This window comes from Alosa alosa, chromosome 14 (assembly GCF_017589495.1).
Source record: "Alosa alosa isolate M-15738 ecotype Scorff River chromosome 14, AALO_Geno_1.1, whole genome shotgun sequence".
Lineage (NCBI taxonomy): Eukaryota > Metazoa > Chordata > Actinopteri > Clupeiformes > Clupeidae > Alosa > Alosa alosa.
Window position 1 is genome coordinate 31747986 of NC_063202.1, and position 21528 is coordinate 31769513.

General features: G+C 38.9%; 1 protein-coding gene across 3 annotated transcripts in view; it reads left to right on the forward strand.

The window, feature by feature from the left end:
• ano1a (anoctamin 1, calcium activated chloride channel a) overlaps positions 1–21528 on the forward strand; it is a 126726-nt gene that overhangs the window by 55288 nt on the left and 49910 nt on the right. For all 3 annotated transcript variants that reach the window (XM_048262790.1, XM_048262789.1, XM_048262788.1), the window contains 10 exons: positions 500–551; positions 1406–1461; positions 3369–3410; positions 8754–8818; positions 9089–9223; positions 10886–11046; positions 12074–12168; positions 14751–14822; positions 16849–16917; positions 17116–17317. In XM_048262790.1, the coding sequence (XP_048118747.1) occupies positions 500–551; positions 1406–1461; positions 3369–3410; positions 8754–8818; positions 9089–9223; positions 10886–11046; positions 12074–12168; positions 14751–14822; positions 16849–16917; positions 17116–17317 (949 nt within the window). The remainder of the gene's footprint in view (positions 1–499; positions 552–1405; positions 1462–3368; positions 3411–8753; positions 8819–9088; positions 9224–10885; positions 11047–12073; positions 12169–14750; positions 14823–16848; positions 16918–17115; positions 17318–21528) is intronic.

A 21528-nucleotide genomic window follows, 5' to 3' on the forward strand; every position in this document is an offset into this window, starting at 1 on the left:
TTTGTCATAACAAGTTAGGATTAGGGTCAGGGTTAGGGTTATGGTTAGGATTAGGGTTAAGGTTAGAGGTTAGGAATAGGGTTAGGGTTCATGTGTCATCACAGTGTCATGTCACTCTTATGTCGATACTGTCAAGTAAAGTGTTACCGATATTTGTCCATCACAAACATGTTTTTCATCTAAAATACTTTTTTTTCATGATGTACAGTCACACTTTGATAATAGAAAGTGTCTGTGGATGCACGTTTTGCTTGCTTGCAGCTTTGGTCACTTTGTATTGCCACCTTACTCATGTTGGAAAACTGCTGGTTCATTCCATGCTAAATTACAGAGCTTCATGGATATTCATGAAAATAATCTGTTACATTTTTAGAAGAAGCTGTGCTTGGGGTGATTTGGCATGGAGTGACCTTACTGTCATTGTATCAGTTGGCTGATGAAGAGTTGTATTGTGCATCTTCTTAATTCATTGTAATTTTGAATGGATTTTCTTTCTCAGGTATATGAAGTATTGAAGAGAACAAAGTGCACTCAAACAAAATACACCATGGGTAAACATTGTCACTATTATTTTGTTATATCATACAGCATTAATCAATTAAGATGGAGCCATTCTCTTACATAGTTTTGGAAAGCTGGGTCTCTTTCTTTTTAGAAATTCTTAGTCAAATTATGAGCCTTTTAAACATATCCCTTTCTGGTGTGTTTTTGGATTGATGCTAAATGATCAGGGGACCATGACCATTGTTATTCCAGACCACTAGATGGTATTAGGTACACTGATACTCATAATCTTTCAGGCAATCAGAAAAGAAGATTTTCAAGATTTAGGATTTTTTTCTCTAAGTTAAGCCATAATGTCACTGGAGAGACTCATATACTGTATACTGAGACTGTATTAACATTTGTAATGAACATATCTTATCTAGAATCTATCTATCTAGGCTTATCTAGAAAACCCAGTTTTCTTTCAGTCAAGTTAAAGTGTAACTCTCTGCAAAATGCAACCTAGGGTCTGTTTGTGAATGTACCGGAGTCAAACGTTAGTTTAAAAGCACAATTACGTCAGAAGAACCACTTTTAAGCTTGTCCGTGTTGTCGTTTTCGGGTCAAATGGCCTTTTGAATCGGAATGGTAGGGGCACTACTATTTTGATACATGATCACGTCAAAATCACTATTTTTAAAACACTAAGAAGGCTCAACACAACACAGTATCATCATCGTCTCTACACATGAACTTTAGCATTGAGAACATTGTTTGTGTACACATAGTTTACTAAAAAGAAAGGTTTTGGACAACTCACTCCTTGACTGACAAGATGGCGGCGAGCAGAAAAACCTGTGCTAAAGTGCTGGAAATTCATATTGCTCATTCAAATGAAATTTGTCTGTGTATTTGGAAGGAATTACAAGTCTTCTTGGAAATGGAGTTTACACATCTGGTTACCCTTTACATGATGTAAGTTGCTTCAAGTAATATAATGCTTTCATAATGCTGCAGTCCTTTTATTTGACGGCAGTCATGTTAGAATAGTCTTGTTACATTGTTACCACACCACTAAGTATGGGAGAGCCAGGACGAATGAAACTCAGGATGAATTAAACACTCCTGCTTTCTTGGACTACAGTGATGATAGACATCCTTATCTAGATAAAATGCTACAGATTATTCAACTAATTCCTGTTTCATAACATAATAATAATAATAATAATACAATCAAACAAACCAATAAATAAAACTTCAGATTAATAAAACATCCGTGGTATGTACAAAGACTTCTCCTGAAAGCACACGTCTATTCTGCGCCTAAATACTTCCGCCTTGTAAAAGCAGGTGTTAATCCAAATTGCAGTTCAAAACGTCAATAAGAGAACCTTTCAAAGCCAACAGAATCGCTATTTAGAGCACCAGTTTTTGTGGTGAAAGTATTTGTACTACCAAAAGCAACCTTAACTTTCGTTGGCCTTTTGAATGTCTTACTTTCAGTTTCACGTCATTTACTTAAACTTCACGTCATTTACTTAAACTCTAACCTACTTGTTAGATTTGACCAATCTTCCATAGCCTACGTACACAAGTATTTTGAGTAGAACTACTGATCTTCATTATCTCCCTGCTTGTTTACATCTTATCATGTATGGTATTATTTCATGATCGCTAAACGTTTGATTCTTTTTAATGTGGTCATCAGTTAACTTCATTCAACTGCGCTTTGTATGTAGGCTGCCATTCAGTTGTGGACGTTCAGAATTGCGTTTATGGGCGGAGAAAGGCAGAGAAAGGCGCAGTTTACACTAAGGATTGAACGATTGATAAATACGACGGAAACTTGGGTCTGACAGCATTCGCAATCTGCGGTGTGTCCATGACGCTGATAACGCTATGTTCGCAAATGTACGTACATCTGGCCCTCAGTCTCATACAAGCTCTTTGTAAATGATGTTCTATTAAAAAGTGTTTCATTCATCCCAGCTCTCCCATGTTGTTTCGTGTAACATGGAACATAATGAGAGCACACTTAAACTGTGTTCTAATTTGCTTACTTCTGCACTTCTCAATGGTGTTTTAAGCCCCCATTTTATTTTACATTTATTTTTTTAAGTATGACCATAATGTTTTAATTGATATTCCACCATTTGGGGAATTACGCTCATTTTCCACCTCCCCTTGAGTTAAACAATTGATTTTTACCTTTCTCCAGTTCATCCAGCCGTTCTGTGAGTCTGGCCATAGCTGCTACCACTTTTAGCTCCAGCCTAGCATAGATCATTGAATCGGATTAGACCGTTAGCATCACGCTCAAAGGTGACTAAGATTTCCGGTAAATTTCCTATTTAAAATTTGTCTCTTCTCAAGTTAGAAATTGTTACAAGACTATACTCTCATTCCGGCGTAATAATCAAGGAGCGTTGGGAACGTACCATGGACGCAGCAGCACAATGAAAATAGAGTTGAGCTGCAGCAGATTATTACGCCAGAATGAGCGTATAGTTCCATGTCATAACAGCCTAGAAATTGCCATGTTTCATTTTCGGGTTGGTGTTCGATTTGGGAAGACACTACCCTGTTGAAAATAACTACCCTGCGCAAATAAGCACACAGTGCACAGAAGTACTGACAGAAGTATGCAGATTGAAACAGAGGCTTCATTTTTCCATGCTTAAAAATCATTTTGTGTGGATACATGAACACCACATCAATTTGCTGTTACTCATTGATAATTAGGATATTGTATACAGTAATTGCAGTGTACAATGTAGTGGTAACCATGTTGTTCTTATGAGTTCTCCTTTGAGTTTTAGAGTGCTGCATAATTCTTTACAAATGGTTATAGAATGGGCAAACTCTGTTGTGTGATCTTACAGGGAGACATTGATGGCATCCATGCAGAACCCAATGACCGCAAGGTGAGAGTCTGACTTAAACTTACTAATAACGACTGCAATTCATTTCAGTTCTAATAGATAAGGTTACTGATGCAGATGTGCACAACTTCAGTGTTTTCTGTAACTCTGTTTTCCAGAATGTGAGCCACCAAGGAATTGTAGGTGGGTCGCGAGAGGTAGCTTACAGTAAAATCCGTGCCACCACTCCTACCATGTGCATCATACACTATGCGTAGTGCACTAAGGGACATAGGGACACAATTTAGACAATAAATAGGATTATCTTTACTGCAAACTGCTTTTCACTCTTCTCTGAGAACGTTTATAATGTCAAAATGTACCAACACCATGTTAAATGCCAGGATGATACTTTTTGGGTCCTCTCAATCTCCACCATGCAGCAGATCTAACTTGAACATTACTTACTGTACTTACTTGTAATTGAGAATGCAGCTTGTTTATGCACGAGTGAGATACAGAAAGAGTGGCAGGCACCAGCTGGCTTGTCATTATTGATATCTCCTTTTGTAACATAAGTTTTGTAACAAAGTTACATTTGTAACTTTTGTAACTTAAGTAACATAACTTTAAAAACAAAAATCATGAAGGCAATAAAGACGAGGCTACAGGAGATATAGTAACGTATAAGTATATATACTCTTTTGATCCCATGAGGGAAATTTAGTCTCTGCATTTATCCCAATCCGTGAATTAGTGAAACACACTCAGCACACAGTGAACACACAGTGAGGTGAAGCACACACTAATCCCGGCGCAGTGAGCTGCCTGCAACAACAGCGGCGCTCGGGGGTAGGGTTGCCAACTTCCTCAACCCCAAATGAGGGACACTTCACTTCAAATGCGGGAAACCCCCCCCCCCAAAAAAAAAAAATTACAAATGGTGTACTGTCACTTTAAGAGCATTGTCTACACGGTATTCATACAATTTTGCTATCCATTCAAATATAGCCTATGGTCATTCCACAAACTCTAACATTGTTTGTGCCACATTTAGGCCTATAGCACAATGATAAGTATATTAAGTTGGTGTAAACAACCTTAATTCCTGTGGAAATAGAAGCATGTAATGATGCTAGCTAGATATTTTCTGTTTGCAATTAAAAGTGAATTATGAACCTGATGGCCACCTAGCTATCTGAGTGGAAAGTGTTTCAATTGGCATAGCCTATCATGTGCTTCATGTAAATGCTTAGTTTAAGGGAAAAGGATTATTGAAGACTTCAAGACTCACCAATTCCATTACACAAAGGCAATTGACCACTCTTCATATTGACCACTCTTCATATTATCAACCGGATAATTCCGCAATATCCTCGCGTTGTTTTTGTTGTTCTAATGATTTCCTTTTAAAAGTTTCTTATATTAAAAAGGTGAAATCAATTACCAACGATCACAAGCCAGCTGGAAACTTCCACCCTCTCTTCCTCTCGTTCCCAATTAAAACGAGTAGCATAATGTTCAAGTTAGATCTGCTGCATAATAGAGAGACTGAGAGGACCCAAAAAGTATCATCCTTATGTAAGATGCTGTTGCTGCATTTTGACATTGTAATCGTTCTCTAAGAAGAGTGAAAAGCAGTTTGCAGTAAAGCTTCTCTGGCTAAATTGTGGTGCCCCTTCTGTCCCTCGGTGCCGTGCGCACAGTGCGAGATGCGCGTGGTAGCGGCGGCACTGGACACTTTGTTCCAGGTGCGTTTACAGTAGCTTACTATTGACAAGTTAACAAGGCCGATGAGATGTGATTGAAAATCGGGAATGGTGCTGTCCCTGACGGGACAAATCAAAATCACCCAAAATACGGGATGTCCCGCACAATTCGGGACGGTTGGCAACCTTACTCGGGGAGCAGTGAGGTGCCTTGCTCAAGGGTACTTCAGCCGTGCCTACTTGTCGGGGTTCGACCCGGCAACCCTCCGGTTACAAGTTCGAAGCGCTAACTAGTAGGCCACGGCTGCCCCCAATTACAAAGTTATCCAGTTCCCACTACTGACCATTTATAATCTCAGGTTATTGAGAGGGCTCATTAACACAGGCTGCACTCACTGTGATTGGGAACATGCTGGCTACAGAAATATAAAGAGTGAGTGGTGTACTACTTTGCCTTTGCAGAATGGACTTGGCGAGTCTTTTTAATAGTTTGTTTTCCTGCATTTATATAAAACACATGATATGTGAAGCGCATTCCAATCACATAGCCAGGTGGCTATTAGGCTCTTATTATCTTTTAAAAATTGCAAACAGAAATGTTAAGCTAGCATCATGTCATTACATGCTTCCATTTCCAAAGCAATGAAGGCTGCTTATAACAAGTATTATGCATACAATTGTTAATAATGTGCAATCAATGGGTCACAAACAAACTAGGCTTAAGTTGAACAAGGGGTGGCAAAAGGGCATCATGAGAACCTTTTCAGCTCGCTGCCTTTATTTATTTAAATACTTTAAGTTGAACAGCATAAAGTTAGCAACATTTCTTTAGAAATTAATACTTTCAAACACCGTTATAATGTTGTTTTTACTTTAGTTGTTTGTAGAGGTGCAAATCACCAGTTTCTTCACAATTCAATACAATATTGATTCTTTAAGCCAACAGTCAGATTCTTTTTCAATACATAACAATTTGCAGAGATTCGATACAAAGGTCTGTTGTCAATAGGGAATTAAGATTTTGGCTCATTTTCACATATTAAAAAATGCCAAATATTGTAGGCTAAATTATAGGCCAAATACTGAATATTGACTGTGGAATGAGGAAGGCTAGACAGAGTTTGTTCTTTTCACCCCTAATATTTCTTGTCACCAGCTAGGTGCATTAGAATTTAACATGGTTTAAACTCTCATGTTGATGTCATTGTGAAAGGAAACTAGCCTGTTAGCCCCATGTTCCTTTTAAGTCAAGTCAAGTCAGTTTTATTAAGTATAGCGCATTTAACATGCACAGAGTGCAACCCAAAGCGCTCCACATACAAGACACTGACACAAAACAAAAGACAATAAGACAAAAAATGTTAGACGGAGCGGCGTAGTCGCCAGCGTACCCGTGACACCAAGACATGACAAAAATATTTAAAAAATAACAAACACAAAAGATGCCGGACGGAGCGGCGTAGTTGCGTAGCCGTGACACCAAGACATGACAAAAATATTTAAAAAATAACAAACACAAAAGATGCCGGACGGAGCGGCGTAGTTGCCAGCGTTCCCGTAAAAATCATGTTAAAATTAGTCCAATTTCCAACTGGCTGAAAATGTTTTTAAACCACAACAATGAGAACACTTTAACAGTCGACTGACCAAAATGCTTTAACTGTACAAAATTCACCATTAACTAGATTTCTTTGTGGTTATACACACAGTTGTCTTCAAAATGCAGTGTTATGTAGGCTATTCCAAGCATTTCACATTCATCATTCTTGTTTGTGGTGTAGGCCTATGTCTTGAGTGATCACCGCCCCATTAAATGTCTGGGACTTTAAATTACATTTGAACTCCATGTAATTTGTTTTTGCATGTTTTTGTTGATGGACAGTGCCATTTTTGATTCAGAGTTGTCCTATCGATTTAATAAACGACACACACACTTGCGTGGTCAAATTAAGAATGGTTTTCACTCGTTTTTTTTGCAATTCCCACATGACATTAGATAGACCTACTTCATTTAAAGAAAATGTTGTTGGTTGCTATGTTTTATGTTAATTGCTACTGTTGTTTTGCGCAGATCAAACTTTGTTACTGATAGACTCAAGGCAAAACAAATAGCCTAGTAGCCTAATGAAACATACGAATTGATGCAGTATCTTTGCAACATTATTAAATTAATCTGTCACCATATGCCTACATTTGTAAGGAGGAGAACATTTTAATTTGATTCACAATGAAACGTTACATTTAATTTACATGTTGACAATGAGTAGTTTTGGTTTTGTTGGTGGCGTTATTGCATCCCTTTTATGCCTACAATGCAAAATTGTTCCCTCGGATTGGAAGCTCCTGTAGCCGCATACGCATTTCAAAACATCGCGACGTGAAATGCCACAAAAAGCAGTTTGTAAATACATGGGCGGATTATGAACTTTCAGGCCCCTGGGCCCAGATGTATTAAGGGCCCCCCACTTATTGTCGTATATGAGGGAGGGGGGGTTTGGGGGTCCTCCGCCAGAAATGTTTTAATTTGTTTGATGGGCCCGGTAGGCATGTGCAGTAATCCATCCCTGTGTAAATAGGTCTTAGTTATGTAGTTAGGAGTCCTCTCGACTTCTTTTAAGCTGTCCCAGACTTAGGTGCTACTTTTAGGTCTAAAATGCTTTACTTTTAGTGAAAGAAATTAGGAGTCCCAAAGTTAGGAGTGACACGCCCATTATTTTTAGGAGTTGCTCCTAAATTCGCCAGCTAGGAGCTACTTTTAGCCTTAAAATTCTTTGTGAATACGGCCCCAGTAGCTTAAAGCCAACTCTGCAGGGGGTTAAAATACATTTCAAAATTATATCAAAGAGGAGAGAAATCATGGATGTTACAAAGTACCAATGGTATTCTCTCCTGATAGATTCTTTAGGACTTTGTTGTGAAAAATACATTTGAACATGTCTGAAATAGACTCCGACATGAAAAGTGAAAAAAGAAGGCCCAGATTTGCAATAAACCCTTTAGCAAGGTATCAAAATGATTTTTAAACATTATCATCTTTGCCTCTGTGAATCACAGTTTAGCACCACCTGCTATCAAGGGCCTCTGAAATATCTTGAAAGAAAGCTGCACTCTTGCAGTGGCTGAATTTATTGTCTCTGCACTGCTTCATCTGCATAAAGATCAACCCTACAAAGATTCAATGTCCCATTAACTGCCATTAAGAGTCAATGTCAATAATAGAAATATTTATGAATATAAACATTTATGTAAATCCAAATGTGTCAATAAGGTGCCCATTATTAGAGGTCTGGATATGCAAAGGTGAGGTGCGGGACAAGTTTTGAAAGTTCTATGTGGAAACTCAAAGTCAAACGCATGACAGAGTTTCTCAGAGTGTGGTCCACGAGCAGACATGGTGAAATATAATGGGACTGAAAGACCTGTATAATCTGAATGTGAGGCATTGATATGTAAAGCTTGGCGCTGAATGATTGGGGGACCAGCACTAGCACTATAGCACCACTTTCACAGCACAACTAAACCACTGTAAACTGGCATGGTCAAATCCCATTAAGAATAATTTGTAGAAGAACAAAGAGTCTTTGCAATTTGGATAATGGTTAGGAAGCTGTGAAAACACTAATGTCCTCTTCCAGGAGGTGTGTTCCAGTTAGATTAAAAGAGGATTTGTTATATTTTAACTCATTGTTTTCCACAGATCCTCTATGAGGAGTGGGCGAGCTATAGCATTTTCTACAAATACCAGCCAATTGGACTCATCAGGTATTATGGTGAATCAGTCATCAGCTCATTAGACCCTCTGTACCCTTTGAACATTATTTAACATATTTTTTTTGACAATGTAATATAGATTATTTTCACAATAGAAAGTATTTAATCATGAAATAGGCCAGTATGAACACATAGTGTAAGTAATGTAACATCAGTCTAGTAGTGAATGGTTCTAATTACATTAGGGAATATAATTTTTGCTTGGTTATTTTGTGGAGTGGAAAGTTGCCCATTACATGCTGTCTGTCTCATTCACAACAGAAAATACTATGGGGAGAAGGTGGCCCTTTACTTTGCTTGGCTGGGTGTGTATACTCAAATGCTGATCCCAGCAGCCATTGTGGGTGTTATTGTGTTCCTCTACGGCTGTGCAACTGTAGACGATAACATTCCCAGGTCTGTTAGCCCCTTGGGCATCATCAACTTCTATTGTCAAATTTCACAGGTAATCTCAGATTATGAAGTGTTAGATATTAATGAATTCACTACAAAAAATACTTTCTGTGTATCTCATGTCCACTATAGTGCAGCATAATGTCAGCATGGCACCTGCACACTCCCTCACACCTCTGACATCAGTGGCATTGTGCAGTGTGATAAGTAAGGGATAACGGCCGCCGAGGTGTCCCGTTATATGGAATTAATGGACGAGGGCGAGAGGCAAAGAACTCCCCGACACGCAGCCCAAGTCCATTAATTCCGTATAACAGGATACCTCGAAGGCGTTATCCCGCTTTCACCCGGTTGCCGATTAAGGCAATAGTTTAAAAAGAAGGCAACTTGTTCAGTTTGTTGTACAACCTCCTTTGGCCCTATAACCGTGATAGCATGGACAGTTAGCTTGTTTACAGTTGATTCCATTGTTGCGAAGCCTGCTTCCAGGCTCAACCGATGTCCTACTATGGTTGTTAAAGTTTCCATTCATAAGCATTGATATGGAACGGTGATTAAACTTTTTTTACCAGATCTAATAGCAGAATTAATAGCCACCTCACCAGCCAATCAGAAAAGAGTTTTTCTTCTCTCTGGATGATAAGTAAAGGATAATGGACGACACGGTGTTCGGTTAACGGAAATTAATGTACGTTCGAGGTTGTAAAACAGCCCTGACGCGCAGCGGGGATGCCAGCTGTATTGCCACGCATGCAGTGCATAGAGTACATAGGCTGTAGTGCCACGCACGCAGTGCATAGAGTACATAGGCTGTAGTGGCACGCACGCAGTGCATAGAGTACATAGGCTGTAGTGCCACGCACGCAGTACATAGAGTACATAGGCTGTAGTGCCACGCATGCAGTGCATAGAGTACATAGGCTGTAGTGGCACGCACGCAGTGCATAGAGTACATAGGCTGTAGTGCCACGCATGCAGTGCATAGAGTACATAGGCTGTAGTGCCACGCATGCAGTGCATAGAGTACATAGGCTGTAGTGCCACGCACGCAGTGCATAGGCTGATTTGAGAGTCCAAATGAGTGTATTCATGCCGGACTAAGTTGAGCGTCTATTGCATTATCTGGGTGTGTTACCAGTTACACAATCAGGGCTATTAGTTGCCAAACAACAAACACTATCAAAACAGGATAGACACATTTCACAGTATATCATGTCTGATGTCACCGATATGCAATGGTCTGTTTGTCCCAGAGTTTCTTTTAACAGCAACAATATTCTGTGTTGATGTAGATACTGTTGATCATCCTTTTAAATGTGTCAATGTCACGTGTACATGTAGCTCTGCTAGTCTTTTTTTGTTACTCCACCACTCAAGAAAATGTCACACATCAAACATCACATGGTCTCGTTTCCATAAAGTTGGGCAATTGCCAGATCAATTTTGAATCCATTTCACTTAGTAGTGACTTCCACTGCAAATACTGCTCGCATCATCCATTTGACTTAGTAGTGACTTCCACTGTGGAATAGTATTGTTCAACTCAAAAGGTTTCTGTCAAAAAAAGATTTCAAATAGAGCAAAAATATGTTTACTTTATGCTCAGCATTTAGAATTAGCATGACACAAATTCAATAACTTCTTTCTGATCAACCTTTTGCACAGTATGGAGATCTGTGACCCACGCAACAACATCACTATGTGCCCCCTATGTGACCATGCCTGTAGCTACTGGAAGCTTGTGACAGCCTGTGGCACAGCCCGAGCAAGCCACCTATTTGACAATCCAGCCACAGTCTTTTTTGCTGTCTTCATGGCACTGTGGGGTAAGCCTGTCTGCATTTTTTTACCCTTGTTCTGTCCTATTTCTGTTACTGCTGTACTCATCCATTTACTTAGCTGTTCTCCTTCCACTGTGGGGGGAGGATTGTTCAACTGAAAGGTTTCTGTCAAAAAAAAGATTTCAAATAGAGCAAAATATGTTTACTTTATGCTCAGCATTTAGAATTAGCATGACACAAATTCAATAACTTCTTTCTGATCAACCTTTTGCACAGTATGGAGATCTGTGACCCACGCAACAACATCACTATGTGCCCCCTATGTGACCATGCCTGTAGCTACTGGAAGCTTGTGACAGCCTGTGGCACAGCCCGAAAGCAAGCCACCCATTTGACAATCCAGCCACAGTCTTTTTGCTGTCTTCATGGCAACTGTGGGTAAGCCTGTGGAATTGGGTCCTCTTTTTCTATTAGAAGAGGACGTACATTGGTTAGTGGGAAACCATTTTTTCCTTTCCCTGTTTTTTTCTTATTATTACTTAATTCATAAGGCATGTCAATTGCATTGCTATTATTTGTGGAAAATTACTTAATCGCTTTTCCTTACGTAAAGAACATTGAATGACCCCCCTGTGTTTGAAACGTGCTTTATAAATTAACTTCACTTGAGTTGACTTAAGTGGGCAAAACTATGAAGTGCTTTGAGTGTGCATACACATACACACCAATTTTGCGAGAGTGAACCTCAGAGTGCAGTGGTTTTGGTGACCCTATGGGATACATATCTGAACACTCCAAGCAGGATAAACTAATTTTGGAGAGGGTGTTACAGGGCACATCTGAGTCATATTCTTACACAGTGGTGCCTTAGGCAATTGACCAATGCTATGAATGGTCACTACAGGTAATGTAAGCATGCAGGTTTGTAAATTAGTGCAATTGTAGATGTTTGAATGGTTGGATTGTTTATTGCTGTTGATATGTTAAAAAGACAAAAAGAGTTCCATAGGTATGCAACTTAAAGAAAAACAGAGTGATCTGTATAAAGGCTCCCCACCATTTAACTCCCCAGCCACTATGTTCATGGAGCACTGGAAGAGACGACAGATGAGACTCAACTATATCTGGGACCTCACAGGCTTGGAAGAGGAAGGGCTTAATGACACAGTAAGTAAAAAATGTAACAGTTTATCATTTAAATGCAGTGAAATGCCTTGTGCTGTTGGTTGATGACTATAACCAGTGACTGATGGACAACTTATTGATATTATAAGTTATTACTTATTAATAACTGATAATTTATTATAACTTGTTGTCCACTGCACAACATGGGCTGTCTGCAGCCAAGCAACAACATAGATTAATCAATATACCACAACAGGGCACAAGATACAACCACATAGCAGCAACATGCTACACATTTGTAATCAGGACCCATACAGGCCCTCACAGTACAACACATTCAATAGTGTGCCACGTGCCAGTAGTCAACATCAACAGCAATGCAATCTTCATGGGAAATTTCAAACATGGGAATTCTTTCAAACTCAACAACAAAAAGATGACCGTTGTGTTGTCATTAAAAATGTTGTCAACTATTTTAATTTTAGTTTTTATTCTTGTCACTGAATCATTAAGAATGACCTTTTCTCTTGCTCAAGTTCACTCTTCTCCAGTTGTGACTTGAACTGACCTGTGTTTACGCATGCACACATCAAGTAGCCAAAGTAACCTGTGCACATCTTTTGACTAAATTTGAATCATTGTAAGTGTACTGTAGAGGAGTGAACTCGAGCAGATGGTTGGTCAGTCTGAAGAATGGGCCAAATGCTGCGCTGAATTCAAAATGCTTTTCTTTTATTCAATTTTTTAGAGTAGGTTTATACAAAACAAAACAACGATGACAAACAAACAAACAAAACACTGAATTATGTATAATGTATATAAGTCAGTCAGGGTGCCAAAATGGACTCTTATAGATGTGATGTTCAAAGCTGACCACAGCGTCTCTCTGACCCCGTTGTTGTCTGGATGTTCTCGTCCTTTTTCTCCACTTGCATCCGGTTCACAGCACCAAATGTTGGATTCTTTAGTTTCTCCAGGAAAATGTTGCGTTGTGTTTTAGTTCTAATGTCTGTATTGAAGATGGTCTCAAGAAGACTCGACGGTTGGATCAGGATCGGTGATTAGATGATATATTGTAGATGGTAAGACAATGAATAACAGAACACAGGCTACAGTAAGTCTTGAACAGTAAAACTGCACAGAGTCTAACAGTCATGCTGCTGAGTGTCCTGACAGAAGATGCTCCTCGATTTGCTTCCTCAATCCGTCTCAAAGTCAAAACCTGAGACAAAGCCTGTTATACTAAAACATATGAACCTAAATCATGCCAACGTGGCAGGTACCAACCATTGCAAAAAAACGGCTGTGACCAGATGGAAAAATACTGACCCTGGACCAGAACAACAAGACAGTATCTCTTTTGGCTCATGTTATGACTGAGGCCTCGAAGATGTCGCCAACCAACATGGCAAAGGTGCTTATGACATAGGCCTAAGCCTCCCTTAGTGTTATATACAATGGCATGGACCTCTCTGCGTTGTATACGACACACAGGAGTACGATATGAACACATCAGAATACTATGAGAATACCCCAGAATTCTACAGTATTCAGTCACATCAGAAGCAATGGCAGCCTTTTTATCCTTAACCGCCTCCAAGCAAAGACAAAAGTGTGGAAGGTTCGGATAAGGGGAGATGCTTTTTGCAGATGATGTAGCTCAGCACACTCCTAGGATGCATTACAGCAATTGATCAACTGCTTTGCGCACGCATGCAGAGAATTTGGCTTGACCATCAGCCTGAAAAAGATAGAGATACTGGGCCAGGACATAAGAAACACCCCAAGCATCGGGGAGGCCTTCACTTACCCTCTTACCATCTCCAACAATCTTTCCTTGGACAGCTGCCACTATGGCTTGTTTTTCTTTATTTTTTTATTTTGTTTTTATTTCCTAGGGTTACTGGATTTTCTTTCCCAGGGTTACTGGATTGAGCTACATCTTTCTGTTACAAAACTACAAGCACTACCAAGATGCAAGTGCTAAGGGTGCTAAGCACTCTGCTCTATGGCAGCACAGCATGGACACTTAACACCCACCAAGTGCACAGAATCACCAGAAAACAGAAATCTCAGAAGGATTCTGGGCATCACATGGCAAGACCATATCCTAAACAAGAACATCCTGAAACAGGCAGACATCCCAAGTATGGTTGTGCTCACATTAATTTTCTTGTTCTGCCATGGGAGTTTGATAAAAAAGTTTGTTAAAAAACATAAATAAAGTTTTCACAGGTCACCCATTTTGTCCCATCTGGACCAGTTTTAAGTTGAAAGGATCAAGTCCAACATTTTTCTCTTATGACCGTGCCACCTCATCATGACAAATACTTCAATTCAAATCAACTGCAAAGAAAGGACAGGATGGAGACTGCACTATTTTTTTTACTAAAGTATATATACTCTTTTGATCCCGTGAGGAAAATTTGAAAAAGTAAATGAATAAATATGTTGTGGGGTGTGGTGTTGCAGTATTTTGAGTTGCCACTTTGAAATTAAATTGAAATTGGATTTGATTCACAAATGCTGCACATCTTAATAAGTTACTTTGGATAAAGGTGTCCGCTAAATACCTGAACTTTGCCTCTAAATGTAAAGACCAGTGTTTTTTCACTTTTTGTTAGGACCATCTAAGACCTGACTACGAGTTCCGAGTTATGCAGAAAACTCTTCGAAAAGAATCTCACAGTTCAAAGGTAAGTTTCTTGTCCTGGAAATGTGTATCTTACAGAAGAGACAGAGACACCCAGAAATGGTTAAATTATTTTTTCCCTCCAAAGTTAGATACCACTGGCCAGGTGAGCAGTGAAGAACCTAGAACACTGTTTTACACTCTTTGAGTCCTTTTCAATTCAAAAAGCTTTATTTTTCCATTAACACTTTGAATGCCGCACTGTTTTCAGAAGCTTTGGCCCAGAGCGCCAGCAATCTAGATCATTGTTGACGATTTTTGTAGAGCCAAAGCGTATTCTATGTTATAGCTATGGACACATACTATGGCTCGTTTGAAGGTGAGACTTTAAGCTCTCAGTGGGTACAAACCGTTCATTTCTACATGCCTCTGTTGCATGTAGAAATGAAGAAATCCCAAGCTAAACAGTGACTAGTTTTAAGAAATTGAGATATAACGTCTTTTATGAAAGTATATATACTCTTTTGATCCCGTGAGGGAAATTTGGTCTCTGCATTTATCCCAATCCGTGAATTAGTGAAACACACTCAGCACAAAGTGAACACACAGTGAGGTGAAGCACACACTAATCCCGGCGCAGTGAGCTGCCTGCAACAACAGCGCGCTCGGGGAGCAGTGAGGGGTTATGAGGGGCCATTCCTACTGGTCGGGGTTCGAACCGGCAACCCTCCGGTTACAAGTCCGAAGCGCTAACCAGTAGGCCATGGCTGCCCAAATATGCGCTGTTTGAGCCTGTCACTCTTCTGACACTTACATTTCTGGGTCAAAGGACTTGTGTAAGATGAATATAGTTTTTCTGTTCACAAAACCACCTTTCTACTGCTGTCGGGCTCCATAATTCTAGATCAGAAATGTTCTATTTCAACCAAGAGATTTAGGAGAAGAAACAGCCACCTAAACAGTTGTTGCTGACCAGATTCCTCACGGAGATTGCACCCGATTGGTCCGATTTAATTTGTTTTGGAGTTGGCGGCCTATTTAAAAACAAAAACATTAGGATATGCATTAAGCATTAGACTATTTTTGTCCTTGTCGTTTTCAGAAGTTGATCGAACATTATAGGCTATAAATATACAGCCGTGAGTAGACAAAATGTAATGAAATAAACACTTAAATGTGTAAATCGGACTTTGTTGTTGTAGTAGTCTGAAAGAATACATGCTTAACCATTTCTTGCCTTGTTTGGCTGTTTTGGATCATTTTGTGGTTTAATGGACCAATGTCGCCAAGGTCTCTTGGCAGCCTGCCTGAACTTTTCCTCCAAAAATCTTAATGTAGCCACTTGTTTTAGTGTTACCATTTACTTTGAGAAGGTCATGTTGTAAGTGTTTCGAAAGGTTATAAAAATGTTATTTTATGAAGGGTGTGTTTTTAGGCTACCTTAAACTGTCTTCCTGTCACGGCCACTTTGAAGAAAAATCTCAGCCTGTAGCTGTTCCTGTGAATGAGTGGTCTCCATGATCACAGTGTATTCTGAGTATTTAGTGTATGTTATATCTGGGTTAAGCTACTCTGTTTTATTGGGAACGCCCAATAGTGGCTGCCAGCTAATTTTCAAGACCCAATGTGACCCATGATCCAAAATGTTGGCCCACCCCTGATCAAAACTGTCAAATTTAATCAATGTAGACCCTTAGTAAAAAAAAAACAAAAAAACAATTGAAAATGATTTATCCTCCCACTCACACACCTAAACTCTGTGATAAGTTGTTCATCTCCTCACCAAAGGCTAACGATTCAGGCCCTACTTCTGCCACTACTGAAATATGTTAGGTTGGTTGATGAAATATTAGTTTGATTTATGAAATTGTTCTAACTGTGGAGTGGAAATGGAGGATATAGTCAGAAATGTTTAAGATGCTACAGCAAATGCACACTGCAGAGATTATGATTGCTGGCAGGTTTATTGAGAGTAAACCAGGTGTTTATTCAGAATCCCATTTTTTCTGTTCCTATGTTTCTCTAGGCCTATTTTCTGTTGATTTAAATATGCTTTCTAATACATGTTAATATTGCTTTTTCTATTTCAGAAGGTTAAACTAACCTGCAAAGACAGAATGCCAGCATACATGACCATCCTCATCATGATGGGCTTTATGGTAGAGCTTTTGGAGGCTTGTTTTTTTACATTTACTAGTTAATAGCTAATAAAACTAATTATAACCTTTATAACCCCTGTTGAGTTTAATTTGTTATTTTAAACAATAACATCACTTAAACTATATAGCACTAATTTCAAATCAATATTTTATGTATGGTTATGTATAGTACATTCCTAACTGTCGTTTATTGCATAGATTACTGTGACATTTGCCATCGTTTTTGGGGTTGTCCTGTACCGGATCTCCATTAAAACAGCCTTGCACATGAGTTCCACATCTACCATCCGCTCAAATGTTCGTGCGACTGTTAAGTCAACGGCTGCTGTCATCAACCTCATCATCATAATAATCATGGATGAGATCTATGGGGCCCTGGCTCGCTGGCTGACTGCCCTTGGTAAGTTTTGTTTTGTTTGTTTTACAAGTAAACTAGATTTATACCCAGAGGACTATTTCACAAAACCTTGATAGCAGATTTAAATAAAACGTTTTGGTTATCCTGGCTAAATTCTAATTGAAACCAATCCATCTCAAACTAATCTTTTTGATCTAGCCGGCACCAGTTGTTAAGGTCGTGTAAAAAAAAAGATGGGACATAGCAGAGCGCTGTCCCATCTTTATTTTTTTAAAACTAATCCATGTTTATACGGGGCATACAAAAAAAGATCCTGCATGCTAATTGCCCTAGCAACAATCTAACAACCACCTCTAGAATGTCAACCTAGCAACCACATTATTTTGCATAGCAACCACCATATGTACCCGAGCAACACTCTAACCATCCTGATAATATTAGCAACACCCTAGCAACCATGCTAATTACCCTAGAAACAACTTAACAACAGACGCGGCTCGTTCACTTGGGCAGGAGGGGCAGAGCCCTACTAAAGATTCATCCACTAGAAAAGTAGATCCACAAAATATTTTTTTTAAATAAAATGTTGTTTGTTTATTATTGTAATCAGTGGCAAAGTACTCAATCATGTTACATTTTTGTATGATTTGCAAAGAAATTTCGCAAAGATCGCAAAGATCTCGTTGATCATATCCGTAGTTGTTGTAGGCCTACTGTAACGTTACATTTCATTTCTGGTAGGGCAGTGACGTCACTGCCCTGAAGAAATTGAACAGCGCCTGCTGTTTGTCTATGTAAATCTGTCGACCGATAATGGAACTGCAGCTAGAGCGCGGTTAGTAGAAGGTCGGGTGGGCAGATCATGCCACTGCCCACCCTATACGACGTCAGAACTTACTGCCTACTGTAGGTAGTAGCCTATGCCTACTGTATTAGTCCGCACAAAGTTTGTGAGGTCAGGCAGACAGTTGAAAATGGCGAGTGAACAGCCTGTGTGCAATAGTGTGGAGTTTCTCTTAAAGAACTTATTCGAAAGACTTGATTGTAGTTAACTTAGCTATCAAAGACCTAGGACCTGATCAGCCCGACATTAACATCGTGATACCAACAAACAAAAGGACAAGAGTCGGTCATTTAATCTGACATTTTCTCGTTCGTGGTAGGCCATATGTCTGATAAGAAGCTCTGGTTGTCCTGAACGCAATAAAATGTTCTGTTTTCCATGCCTGCTTTTCCGATCTTCTGGGGGACAAGGGGATGTTTGGAGTAGGCTAGTGTAGGTGTGTGTGACATGAAACATTTTTCAGAGAAGGCAAAAAACATGACGCTAGCATCTGAGTTGTGCAAATTAGCCATGCTGGGGAAAGCTAATATTGCAGCACAACTCGATGAGGGCTACAGTGTAAGTCGAAATCGGTAATGAAGTTTGTTCACCTGAGAGTGACACAGATAAAGTAGCCTAAGGCTGATTGCACAGACATTTGATGGGGCTAGTGTCATGAGAGGAGCATCTGGTGGAGTGAGTAAGAAAGTGCAAGACGTGTAGCCTACCCTAATTGCTATGCACATCAATTGAACCTGGTGATGGAAAAGGCTGCGTCAGCAGCATCCTCACAGCGCTTTTTTCACAAGATCTCCGAAAAGATTTAAAAGCTTATTTTGGAGTGTTTCGAAATAATTGAAACATCTGGAGATTTTAATACAATCTCAGTTAGAGAGGCTAAAGGGTTTTTCGAATGCTCTAAGATCCCGAAGTTTTTATTCCTTAGACCTGTTCTAAGATCATGCCCTGTGTAGATGTGCTCTATGCACAGCTGCAGAAAACAAGGTTACAGACAAGTTTGTGGCCAACATGAGAACGATAGGCCTACGTGATGTCCCGTGCCTTTGTGCAAAACATACCAGTGTCCAGGATAAGCGCAGGACCGCTTGTAACTTTGCGCAAATTGCCTATAAGTGTGTGACAATAGTTACCGCCAATCGACATATTTTCATTCACTGGCCATTTGTCTGCCGCCATCCTATTTGATAGTTCAAGCTTCCTCAAATTTTCCAAACCATTCCCCAAGGAGCTCTTGAAAAAAACGTCCCTTTTTTCGTGTATGTGTCACTTAACATTAATTTCTATACAAACCACGGTGGACACGCAAGCACTCATTCATACACACAGAATATTTACCTTTTTAACGAATAGCCTACTTTTAATTTACTCTTTAAAGTTGAGCTGGCTCTTGAACACAATAATTTTGTTACTTATAATTTCTTTTATGAGTAGGTTAGGCCTACATGACAATAAACAACTTAAACTTGACTATGAGAGCTGAGTGGTGTAAGGCAGCGTGAAGCCTACACTTGGAGCTCTAGTGGAATTTTGATTTCGCAACGAATTCTCGGTTATTTGTTTCCCTCTTGAGTTTTTCCCCCAAAGTAGTTCTCCACTGATCTGAGCTAATGAGCTGATTACCGGTACCTACATTGTAGCTTTTATTTGTCTGGAATCTCAACATTTTAAACTTCACTTCTTATGAATAAAATAACATTAAGTAGGCTAACATAGGTTAATAATGCATGAACAAAACAGTATTTTGACCGCAAGTGGTAACATTAGGCCTATGGAATTCCATTCCCCAGATTTCGCTCATAGCCTAGCCATAGAAAGAAAGAGTCGTAAAAATGAACAAAATCTCCGTGGACCGCCCTTGTGCGTCCAGCTGCCAGTGACCTGGAACTATGCCAATTTATTTTTCTAAACTTGATCAACAGACTCTGCCCCGCCTATTTGTCAACCCAGGAGCCGCTACTGCTTAACAACCACCTCTAGAATGTCAACCTAGCAACCACCATAGCAACTGACATGATTACCCTAGCAACCATGTTATTTTGCATAGCAACCACCATATGTACCCTGGCAACCACCATTTACGCTAGCAACAACTTAACAACCACATCTAGAATGTCAACCTAGTAACCACCATAGCAACCAGCATGATTACCTTAACCCTTTAGGCGCCAGAGGTTTTTTTTTCTAAACGTTCGATTTTGACATCTTCATTTCAAAAGGCTATATCTTAAAAGCGATGAGAGAGAGACTTTCTGTAAATTAGAGAAATATTAAGGATGACCTAAAGTTTATGTAGAGATTAAATGTTTAGGTAACACTTTATAATAACTACACACAATTCATCATTTATTAAGCCTTTGTTACTTATTAGCTAATGGTTTGTTCATCATTAGTAATTTCCTGTTCATACATAAATTATCATCAGTAAAGCATTTGTTCACACATTTATAAATGGTTTGTTCATAGTAAATAAAAAAATTGTAAATAGTAAACAAAAAAAATATGTTTTGTAAGTACATGATTTATACTTAATAAGTAATGAAACAACCACTTATAAATGAAATCATTTTCTTATTATAAACCAGTTGCAAACTATTACAAAATGCTTTGTTCATCATTTGTAAAGCATTGTTCCTATGTTAATTCTCATAAATAAAGTATTTGTACACACAGTTATAAATGGTTTGTTCATAGTAAATAAGCCTATATCTAAAATATGTTCATGAATTATTGTTAATACTTAATAAATTATGCAATAATATTTTGTTGATGAAGTAATATTTCCATTATTTAGCACTTGTTACATACACATGCACTAATGATTAGTTAGGGTGAGGATACACATTTTATAAACCACTTCCTAATACTATAATTCATGATTAACTCAGGAGTTACAAGTGGTTAGTTAATGATATTTTGTGAGCTTATCTAAAGTGAGGACTTTCTATGCCTTGCAACACATTTTCAAATGTATAAACATATTTTAGATATAGGCTTATTTACTATGAACAAACTATTTATAACTGTGTGAACAAATGCTTTATTGATGATAAATTCTGTATGAACAAGAAATTACTAATGATGAACAAAGCATTAAATAATAAGTAACAAAGGCTTAATAAATGATGAATTGTGTGTAGTTATTATAAAGTGTTACCAATATTTATCTAATTTGCATATTATGACGTCATATGGTGGCGGCCATCTTGGATTATAGAATTTTCATGAAAAGTTGCATGTTTGAATGATAAAATGCACCACTTCTTTCCCCCCAAAATGTCCCTCACCTTCTGTATGCTACATTGCACAATACTGAATGCTCAGGTAAATAGTAAGTAGTAAACAAACTGTATAAATCATTACTAATAAATGGCAGAAACAAACCAAATGCATGTAGCGGTAGGCTGGCCTT